This window comes from Ovis aries, chromosome 1 (assembly GCF_016772045.2).
Source record: "Ovis aries strain OAR_USU_Benz2616 breed Rambouillet chromosome 1, ARS-UI_Ramb_v3.0, whole genome shotgun sequence".
Taxonomy (NCBI): Eukaryota; Metazoa; Chordata; class Mammalia; order Artiodactyla; family Bovidae; genus Ovis; species Ovis aries.
Window position 1 is genome coordinate 85,744,196 of NC_056054.1, and position 17,934 is coordinate 85,762,129.

Genomic DNA, 17,934 nt, shown 5'->3' on the forward strand with positions numbered 1-17,934 from the left:
AAAATTCACTTCATACAAGGTAACTTCCCTGAGGCTATCAGCAGACTCCTAAGCAGTTATCTTACAGTTCAGGAGAGAGTGGGATTAAGATATAGTTTCCCAGGCAAACAAAACCTGAAAGAGTTCATCACCCCCAGACTTGCCTCACCAGAAATACTAAGTGGAATTCTTTAAGTTGAAATGGAAGAACACTAATTCCTATCATGAAAACATATGAAAGAATAACACTATCTGGTGAAGGTACATCAGATTGAGAATACTCTAGTAGTGTAATGGTATTGTATACATCACTTAACTCTAGCATAAAGGATAAAAGATGAAAGTATTAAAAATAACTATAGCTATAATAATTTCCTAATGGGTACACAATATTAAAAAACATACTAATATCAAAAATTAAAATGTTGGGGGCAGTAAAGGAGTTCAGTTCAGTTGCTCAGTTGTGTCCGACTCTTTGCAACCCCATGGACTGACTGCAGCATGCTACGCTTCCCTGTCCATCACCAACTTCCGAAGCTTACCCAAACTCATGTCCGTTGAGTTGGTGATGCCATTCAATCATCTCATCCTCTGTTGTCCCCTTCTCCTCCTGCCTTCAGTCTTTCCCAGCATCAGGGTCTTTGCAAATGAGTCAGTTCTTCACATCAGGTGGCCAAAGTATTGGAGCTTCAGTTTCAGCATCAGTCCTTGCAATGAATATTCAGTGCTGATTTCCTTTAGGATTGACTGCTTTGATCTTGCAATCCAAGGGACCCTTGAGAGACTTCTCCAACACCATAGTTTGAAAGCATCAATTCTTTGGTACTCAGCTTTCTTTATACATGACTACTAGAAAAATCATAGCTCTGACTATATGGACAGAGCTATATGGCAAAGTAATATTTCTGCTTTTTAATGCTGTCTAATTTCGTCATAGCTTTTCTTCCAAGGAGCAAGCATCTTAATTTCATGGCCGCAGTCACCATCTGCAGTGATTTTGGAGCCCAAGAAAATAAGTAAAGGGGTAGAATTTGTGTATGCAAAGTTTACTTGTATTCAGCTTAAAATACTTTATAAGATGTTTTATGTAAGCTTCATGGTAATCACAAAGCAAAAAGCTATAACAGACCAGAGGAAGGAGTCAAAGCAATTACTACACAAAGTCACAGAATCAAGAAGGAAGACGGCTAGAGAAGAATAAAGGCACAAAGAAACTACAAGCCATTAAAAAACAATTAAGAAAATGATAATAGTAAGTCCTTACTTATCAATGATTAAATTCTCCAAACAAAATTCATTGAGTGGCTGAATAAACTTTAAAAACAAACACTTAACTTCTTGCTGCCTAAAAGAGACTCATTTCAGCTTTAGGGATACACATAGTCTCAAGGAGAAGGGATGGGAAAAGATAATCCATGCAGATAGAAACCAAAGTAGGAATAACTAGAGTTTAATTCAAAAACTATAAAAAGAGACAAATAATGAGGCTATATAATAATTAAGAGGTCACTTCATTAACAGACTATAATAATTATAATATTCATATATATTATATGAACCAAATATTGAACTAAATATATTAAGCAGATACTAACAGATCTGAAGGTAGAAACAGACAGCAATGAAACAACAGTATGAGACTTCACTCTCCCACTTTCAACAACAGATAAACCATCCAGACAAAAAATCAGTGAAGATATTAACTTGAACTACACATTGGACCAAATGAACCTAAAAAACAAATACAGCAGTAGAACACATAACCTCAAGCACACATGGAACATTCTCAAGGATCAACCATGTCTTAGGTCAAGTCTCAACTTTAAGACTGAAATCATACCAAGTATCATTTCTGACAATAGTATGAAACTAGAAATCAATAACAAGAGGAAAACTGGAAAATTCACAAGTATGTAGTTATTAAATAACACTCGTCTGGACAACCAGTGGGTGCAGGAAGATATCAGAAGAGAAATTAAAAAGTCTTACAAAAAGCGAAAATAGAAACACAACAAGTCTTACAGCATGCTGCAAAAGCGGTTCTAAGAGGGAAGCGTATAGCAATAAATGTCAACATTATTTTTTAAAGAAAGATCTCAAATAAACAATCTAATCGATCCCTCAAGAAATTAGAATAGAAGAAAACACTAAGTCCAAAGTTAGCAGAAGGGAAAAAAATAATAAAGATCAGAGCAGAAATAAATACCAAAACCCAAAGCCATAGAACAAAAGATTACCAAAATTAAAAGCTTATTTGTTTAAAAAGGTAAACCAAATTGGCAAACTTTTAGCTGGACTAACTAAAAACAGAGAGAAAAGACTCAAATAAACAAAACCAGAAAAGAATTAGGAGACATTAAGACTGATGCCACAGGAACACATTGGGTTATAAGACACTACTATGAACAATTATATGCCAACTAATTGTAAAATCTAAAAGAACTAGATAAATTCCTAGAAATATACAAGCTAGCAAGACTGAATCATGAAGAAACGGAAAATCTGAACAGAGGAATGACTGAACAGACCAAATCAGTAAACAAAAATGTACCAACAAAGACAAGTGCAGTACCAGATGGTAGCCCTGGTAAATTCTATCATAAAGAAGGAGATCTCACCATTTGCAACAACATGGATGGACTTTAAGGGTATGATGCTAAGTAAAATAAGTCAGACAGACAAAGACAAATACTATATGATCTCACTTATACGTGGAATCAAAAGAAAGATAAAGAAAGGAAAGAAAAAGATCTTATAGACAGAGAAAACATATCAGTGGTTACCAGAGGTGGAGGGGGTTAGGAGGTGGGGGAAATGGGTAGGGGATGGTCAAAGGCATAAAAATTAAAACGTCAAGGATATAACATACAGCATGGTAACTATAATTAATAATACTATTTTGTATACTCTAAAGTTGCTAAGAGGATAAATCTTAAAAGCTCTCATCATAAAAAAAGTCTATAACTATATACAGTGACTGATGATAACTAGACCTATTGTGGTGATCATTTCACATTACACACATATGTTGAATCATTATGTTATACACCTGAAATTAATATAATATTATGTATCAGTTATACCCAAATTTAAAAACCAAGTAAATTTAAGTTTTAACTATAAGAAAGTGTTCTTATCATAACAATAATAAGAGGGTGGGAAGAAACTTTAAGAAGTGATGGATATGTTTATGGCATAGATTATGGTTATGGTTTCCCAGGTGTATGTGTGTGTGCATGCTAAATTGCTTCAGTCATGTCAGACTCTTTGCAACCCCATGGACTGTGCCCACCAGGCCCTTCTGTCCATGGGATTCTCCAGGCAAGAATACTGGAGTGGGTTGCCATTTCTTCCTCCAGGGGATATTCCCGACCCAGGGATCAAAGCCACGCCTCCTGCGTTGGCAGGCAGAATCTTTACCACTGAGCCACCTGGGAAGCCCTCCTGCGTATACACTTACCAACAAATTCATCAAGTTAGATACATAAATTATGTACTTTTTTGTACTTCAACAAAATTTAAAACTTTTTTAATCAATTACTTAAGAGAATTAAAACCAGTCTTTGAACTAGAAGCAGGAAGAATCTTTCTCTGAGGACTTTAAAAAGAATACTTCTTGTTTTATTAGTCAATAGCATTTCAACAAATTTCTTAGGGATCTTTCTTAAAACATTGTCAATAAAAGGTGATGTTATCAGAACTAAAAAGAAAGGAAAGAAATGAAGGAAGAGAAGAAAGAAGCTATACTTAAAACCACCAGTTACATATTAAACAAAAATTAAAACTATCAAAAATAAGGGTAAGGGCTGACCTTTGTATAATCTTTTTTGCTTGAGTTTCAGAAATATTTATACCCAGTGATTTCAAAACAGCAATTATTTCTGAATTTTCTATTATTCCTTTAAAAAAGTGAAAATATGTCAAGTTAACGAATCTGAAAAGATAACAAGGCAAAATATACTTACAAGGCAATAGCCTTTAAAAGTCCACATAGCTGATGTGAGGTTAATCTTAGTCAATTATTTTTCTAATCTAATATGGTTATTCATTTGTTTCACTGAAGAAATATTCATGTACATAATTGCACAGTGGTGCTCCAGACCCCACCTGGAGTATTATATCAGTTCACTTCAGTTCAGTCGCTCAGTCGGGTCTGATTCTTTGCGATCCCATGGACTGCAGCACGCCAGGCCCCCCTGTCCATCACCAACTGCTGGACTTTACCCAAACTCATGTCCATTGAGTCGGTGATGCCATCCACCCATCTCATACTCTGTCGTCCCCTTTTCCTCCTGCCTTCAATCTTTCCCAGCATCAGGGTCTTTTCAAATGAGTCAGCTCTTCGCATCAGGTGGCCAAAGTATTGGAGTTTCAGTCTCAACATCAGTCCTTCCAATGAACATTCAGGACTGATTTCCTTTAGGATGGACTGGTTGGAACTCCTTGCAGTCCAAAGGACTCTCAAGAGTCTTCTCCAAAGAAGAGTATTATATAACATATCACATATGGGCTATATTGCTTTTCTAAATTTCTAATCATATCTAAATTTCTAAATTTCTAATCATATCTGGTCCCAAGAGCTTCTAACCAGAGATCACAGATCTATAACAGATATTGATTATTGTACTTACTTGGAGAGAAAAAGCTAATTCTGAAGATCTGATCCAGGGGCATGAAAATAAGGCTACTCAACATTTTAAAAGATAAGTTTTAAAAGAAATAGCCTACTTAAAATAAGATGGAACATGAAACTCTTTTTAACACAAGCATATCCAATGTTAAATAACTCAAAACTACTAATATATTTAATACAAGCCTATCACACATTTCAATCTCACACTGCTAGATGTTCTGAAAGAAAAATTAAGTATTCCATACTGTCCTCAAGCCCTAAACCACATATATAATCATGTCACTCCTCAAATGAGAAAAAAATCTTTTAATTCTTCCCATGGAAACAAATAGTTGAGGATACCAAATATGAAAAAAAAAAATTAAAAAATCAACTTTAGTGTCATCTAGATGAAAACTATTATAATGTCAAAAAACTAACATAAATTCAGTCATAACTTTATATTATACTTTACTAACCATAGCTGCATATGCATGCATTTAAAATATGCATAAGTAAAAACAGTATACATATATATGAGATATATTATTTATATAGCCTATAAACAAAGCCCAATATTCATACATAGAAACTCAGATTCTTTACAATGACTCTGAGGCCCCTAGTGTGGAATTTACTGGTGGAATTTATAGAGGGTGGAATTTCCTGGCCTGCCTAGGAAGTTTTTTTCAAATGATGAAGCTGAATCCTCTGTCTTATGCCATTATATTCCATTATATCCCATTATAATTTTCAAACCCTATACAATAATTTTTTTAACTTTTTTTAAAGTTTACTACTCAAATCACTATGCTAAATGTGAAAGAAGTCAAAAACTAATGAGCCAACCACCCCAAGGAGTTTACCAGTTTGTATGCATGCACTAATTACTTTGAAAATATATCACTCTGTGTCATTGTATGTCATAGAAGAGCTATGAATAATGTACGGTGGAAAGATAAAGGAATGAAAAACAAGAGTCACAAATGAAGTACTATAATAGGATAAGCAAGAGACCACCAAAGAAACAAAAGCATTTCAACAAAAGGTAAAGTAAAAACATGGTAAACTTATTCGTTTAACAAAGATAGATTGGGAACTTACACACAGAAGTAGAAAGCAGGATAGCAGGTACTTTGGAGAGTGGTGGTGATTTGGAGAGGATACAAATTGGATCTTTCTGAGATGCTACTAATATTCTGCTTCTTTATCTGTATGTTGTTTTCATGTAGTATATTTGCCTTGGAAAAATTCATGAAGCTTTTACTTATAATGTATGCACTTTGCTGTATATGTTATATATCAATGAAATTTTCCCCAAAAAATAGTAATTTAGGGCCAAATTTGAAATGGCATTTTAACAAGCCATGTCTGACAATTTCTGCCTTTGTTCTCTCTGCAAAAAAAAAAAAAAAAAAACAAAAAAAAAAAAAAAAACCTTTCTTCAGGACAGAAAGCCCAGGTATAAAGTCATGTGAAAGAAAGTGAAAGTGAAAGTGAAGTTGCTCAGTTGTGTCCAACTCTTTGCGACCCCATGAACTGTAGACTACTAGGCTCCTCCGTCCGTGGGATTCTCCAGGCAAGAGTACTGGAGTGGGTTGCCATTTCCTTCTCCAGGAGATCTTCCCAACCCAGGGATCGAACCCAGGTCTCCCACATTGCAGGCAGATGCTTTACCATCTGAGCCACCACGGAAGACATAAAGTCATGTACTTATGGTCAATTAATCTACAAAAAAAGGAGGCAAGTATATACAGTGGAGAATACAAGAATATACAATGGAGTCTCTTCAATAGTAGTGCTGGGAAAATTGGATAGATACATTTAAAAGAATGAAATTAGAACATTTTTAATACCATACACAAAGACAAACTCAAAATAGATTAAACATCTAAATGTAAGGCTATAAAACTCCTAGAGGAAACAGTAAGCAGAACACTCTTTGACAAAAATCACAGCAATAGTTTTTTGGATCTGTCTCCTAGAGTAATGGAAGCAAAAGCAAAAATAAATAAATAAGACCTAATTAAACTTAAAAGTTCTGCACAGCCAAAGAAATCACAAAACAAATGAAAAGACCACCTATGGACTAGGAGGAAATATTTGCAAATGATGTAACCAACAGGGATTAATATCTAAAAACTACAAACAGCTCATACATCTCAATATTTCTAAAAAATAATAATAATAAGCAGAAGACACAAACTGACACTTCTCCAAAGAAGACATACAGGTGGCCAGAAAGTATGTAAAAAGATGCTCAACAACACTAATTATTAAAGAAAAGCAAAATTACAGAGAAGTATCACCTCACACCAGTCAGAATGGCCATCATTAAAAATCTACAATAAAAAATACTGAAGAGGGTGTGGAGAAAAGGGAACCCTCCTAAACTATTGATGGGAATGTCAATTTGTACAACCACTATGGAGAACAGTATGGCAGTTCCTTAAAAAATTAAGTAGAGTTACACATGACCCCCACCAATCCCACTCCTGGGCATATATCCAGAAAAGATAAGAACTCTAATTTGAAAAGATATATGTACCCCAATGTTCACAGCAGCATTATTTACCACCATTACTTTACCAATAGCCAAGATATGGAAGCAACCTAAAAGTCCACTGATGGATGGATAAAGACTATTCCATATATACAATAGAATATTAGTCATAAGAAAAATTGAAATTTTGTTGCTGCCATTTGCAGCAACACAGATAGACCTAGAGATTATCATACTAAGTGAAGTAAGTCAGACAAAGACAAATATCACATGATATCACTTATATGTGGAAGCTAAAAAAAAACAATTCAAATGAGCTTATTTACAAAACTGAAATAGACTCACAGACATAGAAAATAAATTTATGGTTATCCCAAAGGAAAAGGGTAGGGTAGAAATAAATTAGAAGGCTGAGATTAACATATACACGCTAACTGCGTAGAGGACATAAACAACAAGGTCCTACATGTATAGAACTATATAATATCTTGAAATTACCTATAATAGAAAAGAATCTGAAAAAGAATAATATACAACTATATATATATATATATATATATATATATATAGAACATGTATAAGTAAATCAATTTGTTGTATACCTGAAACTAATACAACACGGTAAATCAACTATACTTAAACAAACAAACAAAAAAAATACAGTGGAAGAGCAGAGATGAGTGGTACCATGTATTGACCTTCACATTAGGGGTGGCAAACACTATGGTCTATGGGGAGCAGATATCTGTACAAATGGGATAAATGCTACTAAACCCCACTGATTTTTACCATTTTGTAAAGCGGGTCATATGTTTCATTTTAAAGAAAACTGGGAAAGCTGAATTTTTATATAAAATCTTCCAATTTTTATATGTTAAATACAAAAATAATTTCTTTAAAAAACTCCTTTCTTTTGAACTCTGTTTATATATTGACCCAGAAGAAAACTAAATTGTTCCTGAGCACAATTAAAGTCTCCCTCTATCACTCGTATAGCAATTATCATAGTCTAGCTTGTGTATGGCTATTCATTCTTATTTCACCCAACACTGTCTGCTTCTGAAAATCTTTGTTAACACAGTTCCTAGTGCACTAGCTCACATATACTACTCAAAAACTCTTTGTTTCATTGACCTAAAATTACATTAAGTAATTAATCCTTATGCAAAAGAAGTTAAAATTTCAAGCTATGATGTAGAGAAAAATTAGGTAATGTAATTCAGAATATAATCAATACCTATGGACTGAATGGGAGATTCAATGTTGTCTTTAATTATATACACCGAGTTTTCACTGAGAAAGATGGGCTTGAAATGGATTTGCTAGAGTAACAATAGTTAGCTGTATGGAGAGGAAGACTGTGACTATTCCAGTCCTGTAATTCCAGGGGTAAATGCAAAATATTCCACTTCTATACTACAGATTATTTTGCTAAGTTAACAAGCCATCTCAAATTTTACTGGTTTAATAAGAATGTATTTGATAATAGGATGCAATCAGAGTTTGGTTCAACACATTGGTTCTTCTGCTGGTTATGCCTGGGTCACTCATGTGAATTCAGTCATCTAGACGTTTGACCATAACTGAAAATCCAAGATGGCTTCACTCACATGTCTTTTACATCAGACAGAAATGTAGAACAGTTGGAAATGAAATGGGCCACCCTAATGGCAGAAAGTGAATAGGAAGGTGAAGGTGATGAAGGTGAAAGAGGAGAGTGAAAAAGCTGGCTTAAAACTCAACATTCAGAAAACTAAGATCATGGCATCTGGTCCCACCACTTCAACACAAAAAGATGGGGAAAAATGGAAACTGGCAGACTTTATTTTCTTGGGCTTCAAAATCACTGCAAATGGTAACTGCAGCCATGAAATTAAAAGACACTTGCTCCCTGGAAGAAAAGCTATGACAAACCTAGATAGTGTACTAAAAAACTGAGACTTTGCCAACAAGGTCCATCTAGTCATAGCTTCCAGTAGTCATGTTATGGATACGAGAGTTGGGCCACTAAGAAAGCTGAGCACTGAAGAATTGATGCTTTTGAACTGTAGTGTTGGAGAAGACTCTTGAGAGTCCCTAGGACAGCAAGGAGATCCAACCAGTCCATTCTAAAGGAAATCAGATATGACCAGACAGTTTCATGGCAGTGAGATCAACCCTGGGATTTCTTTGGAAGGAATGATGCTAAAGCTGAAACTCCAGTACTTTGGCCACCTCATGCGAAGAGTTGACTCATTGGAAAAGACTCTGATGCTGGGAGGGATTGGGGGCAGGAGAAGAAGGGGACGACAGAGGATGAGATGGCTGGATGGCATCAGTGACTCGATGGACGTGAATCTGAGTGAACTCCGGGAGTTGGTGATGGACAGGGACGCCTGGCGTGCTGAGATTCATGGGGTCGCTAAGAGTCGGACATGACTAAGTGACTGAACTGAACTGAACTGATAGCATCAATAAAAGCACCTTGCAAAAACAAACAAACAAAACAATAATAATAAAGGAAATCAGTCCTGAATATTCACTGGAAGGACTGATGTTGAAGCTGAAGCTCCAATACTTTGGCCATCTGAAGCAAAGCGCCAACTCACTGGAGAAGATCCTGATGCTGGGAAAGATTGAGGGCAGGAGGAGAAGGGGACGACAGAGGATGGGATGGTTGAATGGCATCACCCTCTCAATAGACATGAATTTGAGCAAACTCCAGGAGATAGTGAAAGTGAGGGAAGCCCGTCATGGTGCAGTCCATGGGGTTGCAAAGAGTGGGACATGACTCAGTGACTAAACAACAATAATGGTCCTAATGGCTGAAGCAAGTCAAATGGCCGAGCCCAGGTCAATGTGGCTCAGGGTTACACAAAGGCATAAACCCTGCTAGATGAGGTTCACTGAAATACCAAATGTATTACTTAGCATTACTGTTCTCATATGTAAAAGGTAGATGCTATGAGGACTGCATGAGACAAAAATAAGATATAGAAGATAAACTAGCTAAAACAGGCATGGCAGATGGTAAAGTACAAAAAATTCAAGTTTCTTTCCCACCATTTTCCCAGTCTAAAAAAAACTCCTTCCAAAAAAGACTCTTAATGATGCAATTATGTCTAATAATTTAATTACTTCATTTCACATATTTATGACCACACTCCAAGGACATTCTGGCTCAGTAGAAGTAGGGGCTCAAGATACTTCTTGAGAGCAGTTAAGCAGATCAGTTCACATTGGGCCTTGAATACTTCCAGCTAGTGAATTTGATAGTATAGTACACCAGCTCACAAGCATCCTCTTGCCTCCATTGATTGGCATAAGGCCTGGAAACCCTCCTGGGACACAGAAAATGCAGTGGTAAAAATTGAATCCTACTATTAGTGTTTTATACACATTAATATGTGATGAACTGGGAGAGTCTCAACAATGTTGTCAGGAAGGACAAGAAGGGAAAAGATATGATGTACAGAGCCAGATCCAATAATAGGATTTGGGGGGAAAGATTGGCTCCACAGTCAATGATGTACAACAGGTATCAGAAATTACCTTAACCCAGCCAATCTGGAAACACTCTGGGATAAAGTAGCAGCATGTTCATACAAATTTAAAAAGCTGTACTTTGAGGCCCAAAATATTCTGGCATTGGACAATTTCTGATTAAGCAAATAAGAGGGAGGAGTGTATTTGTTTCCTAGGGTAGTTGTAACAAAGGACCACAATCTGGGTAGCTTAAACAGGAATTTAAGCCAAAAGTGATTATTGGCCAAAATATTGGCAAAAATATGGCCAAAAAATGATGAAGGCCAAAAGTCTGTAAAACCAAGGCATTGGCAGGGCCATGCTCCTTTGGAAGATGCTATGGAAGGATCTGTTCTGTATTTCTCTCCTAGTGTCAGGTAGCCTCAGGTACCCCTTGGCTTACAGACACATCACTCCAAGCCTGACTCCATTGTCAAATGGCTACTTATATTATCTCCCTCTGTGCATGTCTGTCCCTGTATCCAAATTTCCCCTTTATGTGACACCTGTCCTATTGGGCTTCCCTGGTGGCTCAGACAGTAAATCTGCCTGTAATGCAGAAGACCCGGGTTTGATCCCTGTGTTGGGAAGATCCCCGGGAGAAGCGCATGGCTACCCACTCCAGTATTCTTGCCTGGAGAATTCCATGGACAGAGGGTATTGAGCATACCCTAATGACCTCATTTTTCTTGGTTACTTCTATAAAGACCTATTTCCAAATAAGATCACAGTCTGAGATCTGGGGGCTAGGACTTCAACTTATCTTTTAGGGGTACACAATTTACTCCATTGGAGAAGGAAATGGCGACTTACTCCAGCATTCTTGCCTAGGAAAACCTATGGACAGAGGAATCTGGGGGGCTACAGTCCATGGGGTCACAAAGAGTCAAATACAAATTAGTGACTAAACAACAACAAATTCAATCTGTAATAGAGGAGGTATTCCCTTTCATACCCACAAAAAGCATCATGGCCAGGTAAGCTGAGCATCATGGCTCAGCCGGGTAAACTGGCTGAGCTTTACAGAAGTGTGGTCACTGAGGAGGCAGCAATGATGACACAAAGCAAGTGCCTCAACCAGAACAGTGCCTCTGCAGGGCCTGCACTCTGCAGTGCAGGTGGGCACTTCACACCTACTGCCATGGCTCAGATGCTAAAAACAAAAGAAGCCAGTAGGAATTCAGACAAGAGCTCTTCCAGAATGGTGCCACTTCAGGACTTGCCTGTGATGTTCCAGCTTGACCAGTCAAGGCAGAAATTAAAAGATCTATATTGCTAATCATTATGTTACTTTGGATGGCCATCTAGCCTCAAAAAGAGTATTTTCTATTATTACCAAGAGCTATAAGCACTGATTTTCAGAGACAATAGTAATATATTTTTTTACTAGGGTTTTCTACTTTCACTGATTGTGATACAGTGTATCTTCAGCTTACAAATGATGATCATGGTGGTAACCATCAATAATGGAGTGAGATTCCAGAAGAGCACAAGAATAGAACTATCAGTCTTAGATCAACAGCAAATGATGACCAGGTTTAATTCACACATATGAATGAGTAGTACTTCTAAAGCTTCTGGATACTATTTAAGTAGGAGGGCCCACAAGGCCTCCTGGAAGGTAAATGGAAGCTTGAAACCTATGGTTTGGATATTAAGGAAAATACAACCATTTCTGTGCTTATAGGTCACTAAACCTTGTGACATTCAGGTTACACTTTGTCTTACAAAAAATTCATCAGTGAAATCCTTAAAACGTCTTTTCTGGTATACTTAGAATTTTTCAATTAAAAAATTCGACTTCACAAAATTTTAAAATTAATATGTATGTTTCATAAAGTATAATTAACTTCTAATTACCCGTGATGAATTAGCCATATGTGAATGCAGAAATGGTATTCTACTTTTACATTTAGTCTCTTTGATTTAAGGATTTGTAACAAAGTAAGAATATTCCTTTCCTCTGCAAATCAGCATGGATATTGATCGTATGTATAAAAGACTGGAAACATTCTAAATGTCTAACAATATGGGATTGATTAGATACATCTACTCACCAACTGAATATTTCAAAGTCATTAAAAAATTATGCTTGCAAAGAACATTAAATGAAGTGAAATGCTTACACTGACATTAAAAGAAAAAAGTAGGACATCAAACTATACATACAGTGTGACCACAATTTCACTTAAAGAGAAAAAGACCAAGAAAGAGACAGAAACAAAAAGTCTAAAAGGAAATATAAAAATATATTAAAATGTTAAGCCTGATCTCTAGACAGCAAGGTCTTTCTGTTATCTATCTGTGTTAACTAACTTTCCTACAACTGAAATATTTTCAAAAGCAGCTAGAAAACAACAAATATAATGAGTTTAATCACCATGATACTTTTAGCTCTGCTGCTGCTGCTAAGTCGCTTCAGTCGTGTCCGACTCTATGCGACCCCATAGACGGCAGCCCACTAGGCTCCTCTGTCCCTGGGATTCTCCAGGCAAGAACACTGGAGTGGGTTGCCATTTCCTTCTCCAATGCATGAAAGTGAAAAGTGAAAGTGAAGTCGCTCAGTCGTGCCCGACTCTTAGCGACCCCATGGACTGGAGCCTACCAGGCTCCTCCGTCCATGGGATTTTCCAGGCAAGAGTACTGGAGCGGGGTGCCATTGCCTTCTCCGACTTTTAGCTCATATATTGCAAAAAAAGTGAAGAGGACTACTTATTAAGCCAAGAAGTTTTAAATTTAGAAGACAAAAAACAATTTTATTTAAAATATGACTAACCCCACAGAAATTTTAATAGTAATAAATATCATTCACATATTACTCTTGGAAATTAAAAAATTACCACAAGACAAGTAATAGATATAACTGAATATTTCATAGTGGGAGTAAGGTAAAATCTAGTAAAAACATCCTTTAGTATTCACAGTTATCATTCATGTTAATCTAACTGGATAAAACACACACACACACACACCATCATTATTTTTGTCCAGACTATTAAATGCCAGCGTCATTTTTCTCTCGTGGTCTTTAAGGTAGCGCATAAAATCTTCAAAGTTCAATCCGGAATCAGCATTGGTATCTACAGTTTTATAAATATCCTATAAGAAAGAAGAAACTCATTACAGAAATATATAGCAAGTAAGCTACTATACCACGTTAACATTGGCACATTTCACTCATACTAATTATGATTTCTACCCACATCCATTGTCCTAGTTTTTCAGTCACAGCTACAAATTTAAATACATTCGGTGATTTTTTAAATTTGTTCAATACTGAAGTCAAAACTCATTTCAAATAATTATGAGTCCTACATGTAAGTGTTTACCTAAGGTAAAAAATGAATGCCATATACCTTGAGGGAATAAAGATAGTAAGTAAGGTATATAATCTTTGCAATCAGAGACCTCACACTCCATTAAACTCAATGGGATAAAATATGTGAAATTCCAATATGACCCACAGATTATGATTTGAGATGTAGCTTTATGAAGAGTGTATGTTCAAACCTCACTAAGGTGTTCTGCTTTTTTGAACAAAAAACTAATAATTTTTAAATGCATTATCATATATATTTCTAGAAGTTTCCTATCTCAAAGGTATAGATAATATCTTATTCATCTTTGTACCATAAATGCCTACCATAGGTATGGCATACCAAGGTCCTTAATCTATATTTGTTGAATTAATACTGTGAACTGGGCAATGCACTATGTGGTAGGGATTAAAAGACAAGAAGATGCAGTCTCTGCCCTGAAGGAAATTACAGAGTAGTAGAGACCATTCACATAATAAAAGAGAATTTGTTAGGTGATGTGATGGGGATGTATTCAAGGTACAGAGGAGTGTGGGAGGATTCAGGAGAGTCTTCACAGAGGGAGAGGACTTGAACTGAGAACTACAAAGAATAACTGGCATTAGCTGGGCAGACCAATGGGACAGGGCATTTCAAGAATATGTGACAGTATTTGTAAGCAGGCAGAACATATATTAGTTAGAAAAAATACAGTAATAATGATAATAGCTAATATTTATTGAGTACTTCCTTTTAAGCACTTTATATATACAATCTCATTTAATCATTCTAACAACCCTAAATAGTTCTAATTTGTTACAGACAAAATGCAAGGGAGAAAAGTAGGAGATGAAGTAGGCAGGGGAGAGATCATGAGAACTTACATGTCACAAAATGGATTCCAAATTAATTCTATAGGTAGTATCTCCCAGTAAGTGCGATGATATACGGGGCTAACATGGAAACAATATTAACATTAAATCACAGTGAGAAAATTATTCATGTTTAATTGTCTTCCAACCCTTCCGGTTACATTATGGAGAATATCTGTTTGGAGCCAATATGTCTCAATACTTCCCAACTTTAAAAAAATCCAAGAATAGTATCAACCCCTTCCCCCATCTTCTGCACTTTCAGTTGTTGTTGTTCAGTTATGTCCCACTCTTTGCAATCCCATGGACTGCAGCAAGCCAGGCTCCTCTGTCCTCCACTATCTCCTGGAGTTTGCTCAAATTCATGTCCATTGAGTCAGTGATGCTACTGGACCACCTTATCCTCTGCTGCTGCCTTCTCCTTTTGTCTTCAATCTTCCCTGGCATCAGGGTCTTTTCCAATGAGTTGGCTCTTTGCATCAGGTGGCCAAAGTATTTGAGGCTTCAGCATCAGTTCTTCCAATGAATATTCAGGATTGATATCCTTTAGGATAGACTGGTTTAGTCTCCTTGCAGTCTAAGGGACTCTCAACAGTCTTGTCCAGCACCACAATTTGAAAACATCAATTCTTCAGTGTTCAGCCTTCTTTATGGTTCAGCTGTCATATCTGTACATGATTACTGGAAAAACGATAGCTTTGACTATATGCACCTTTGTCAGCAAACTGATTTCTCTGCTTTTTAAAACACTGTCTACGTTTGTCATAGCTTTCCTTCCAAGGAGCAAGTATCTTTTAATTTCATGGCTGCAGTCACCATCCACAGGGATTTTGGAGCCCAAGAAAATAAAATCTGTTACTGTTTCTACTTTTTTCCCTTCTATTTGCCATGAAGTGATGGTACCGGGTGCCATGAGCTTATCTTTTTCAATGTTAAGTTTCAAGCTGGCTTTTTCACTCTCCTCTTTCACCTTCATCAAGAAAGTTTTTAGTTCCTCTTCACTTTCTGCCATTAGAGTGGCATCATCTGCATATCTGAGGTTGTTGATATTTTTCAACTTTGTTACCCATGGTCAACCATAGTCTGAAAATATTAAGTGAAAAATTCCAGAAATAATAAGGTTTAGATTAAGCACCGTTCTGAGGAGTGTGATGAAATCTCACTCCATCAGGTTCCATCCTGCCCAGAATGTGAATTATCCCTTTGCCCAGATATCCCACTCCTTATTCACTTACTAGCCATCAAGCTAGATTATCACGTTGCCTTTCATTGTATCACAGTTCTCGTGTTCAAATAACACTTATTTTACTTAGTAATGGCCCCAAAACACAAGAGTGGTAATGCTGAAAATTTGGATATGTCCAAGAGAAGCCATAAAATGCTTCCTTTAAGTAAAAAGGGGAAAGTTCTTGACTAATAAGGAAAGAAAAAAAAATCGTATACTGAGGTTGCCAAGATCTACGGTATGAATGAATTTTCTATCAGCAAAATTGTGAAGAAGGGAAAAGAAATTCACACCAGTTTTGCTGTCACACCTCAAACCACAAAAGTTATGGCCATAGTATGTGGTAAGTGCTTAGTTAAGACAGAAAAAGCATTAAATTGTACAGTACAATATTCTGAGAGAAAGACCATATTTATAACTTTATTTGAAATTATTTAACCATACTCGGTTTACAATATTGTGTTAGTTCCACGTATGTAGCTTTAGATACTTTTCCATTACAGGTATTACAGGATATTAAATACAGATCCTGTGCTAAATAAATAAATAAATCCTGTTTATCTGTTTTATATATAATGGTATGTAACTATTAATCCCATACTCCTAATCTATCCACCCCACCTCCCCAAATTTTCCCCTTTGGTAGCTATAAGTTTGTTTTCTGTCTGTGAGTCTGCTTCTGTTTCCCAAATAAGTTCACCTGTATTATTATTTTTAGATTCCATATATAAGTGATACCACATAATATTTGTTTTTTCTCTGCCTTGACTTATTTCACTTAGTATAATAATCTCTAGGTCCATCTGTGCTGCGCTCAGTTGCTCAGTTGTGTCCGACTCTTTAGTGACCTCGTGGATGTAGCCCGCCAGGCTCCTCTGTCCGTGGGATTTCCCAGGCAAGAATACTCCGAGTGGGTTGCTATTTCCTCCTCCAGGGGATCTTTCCAACCCAGGGATCAAATCCGCATCTTCTGCTTTTCCTGCACTGCAGGCGGATTCTTTACCATTGAGCCACTGGGGAAGCCCATGGTCCATCATTGTTGTTGCAAATGGCACATTTCATTCATTTTATGTTTGGGCAATACTCCATTATATATGTACCATATCCTCTTTATCCATTCATCTGTTGATTGACACTAAGTTTACTTCCATGTTCTAGCTTTTGTAAATAGTACATCCACAAACACTGAGGTGCATATGTCTTTTCAAATGAGAGTTTTTGTCTTCCCCAGATATATGCCCTGGAGTGGGGCTGCTGGATCATATCATAACTCTATTATTAGTTTTTATTTTTTCTTTTTTTTCTTTTTTAAATTTTAAAATCTTTAATTCTTACATGCATTCCCAAACATGACCCCCCCTCCCACCTCCCTCCCCACAACATCTCTCTGGGTCATCCCCATGCACCAGCCCCAAACATGTTGCACCCTACGTCAGACATGGAAACTTTGTACTATTTTATATAGTGGTCTACCAATTTAACAGTGTAGGATGGTTCCCTTTTCTCCACACTCTTTCCAGTATTTATTATTTATAGACTTTTCGATGATGGTCATTCTGACGGTATGAGGTGATAGCTTATTGTAGCTTTCATTTGCATCTCTCTTAGCAGGGCTTCCCTGGTGGCTCAGATGGTAAAGAATCCACCTGCAATGCAGGAGACCTGGGTTCCATCCCTGGGTTGGGAAGCTCCCCTGGAGGAGGGCATGGCAACCTACTCCAGTATTCTTGCCTGGAGAATCCCCATGGACAGAGGAACCTGGCAGGCTACAGTCTGTGGGGTCACAAAAAGTTGAACATGACTGAGCGACTAAGCACAATAATTAGCAATCACATTCTCATAACTTTTATTATAGTATATTGTTATAATTGTTCTATATTTTATTATTGAAAAAGTTAAAGTGCTGTATGATTCTGGTGCATATTTTATGTTCATTTTAGACC

At 36.6% G+C, this 17,934-nt stretch overlaps 1 protein-coding gene across 2 annotated transcripts in view; it reads right to left on the reverse strand.

Moving 5' to 3' along the window:
* LOC101121385 (mitochondrial adenyl nucleotide antiporter SLC25A24-like) overlaps nt 1-17,934 on the reverse strand; it is an 83,928-nt gene that overhangs the window by 52,731 nt on the left and 13,263 nt on the right. For both annotated transcript variants that reach the window (XM_042251698.1, XM_042251693.1), the window contains 2 exons: nt 13,571-13,697; nt 3,791-3,878 (listed from right to left, as the gene is read on the reverse strand). In XM_042251698.1, the coding sequence (XP_042107632.1) occupies nt 3,791-3,878; nt 13,571-13,697 (215 nt within the window). The remainder of the gene's footprint in view (nt 1-3,790; nt 3,879-13,570; nt 13,698-17,934) is intronic.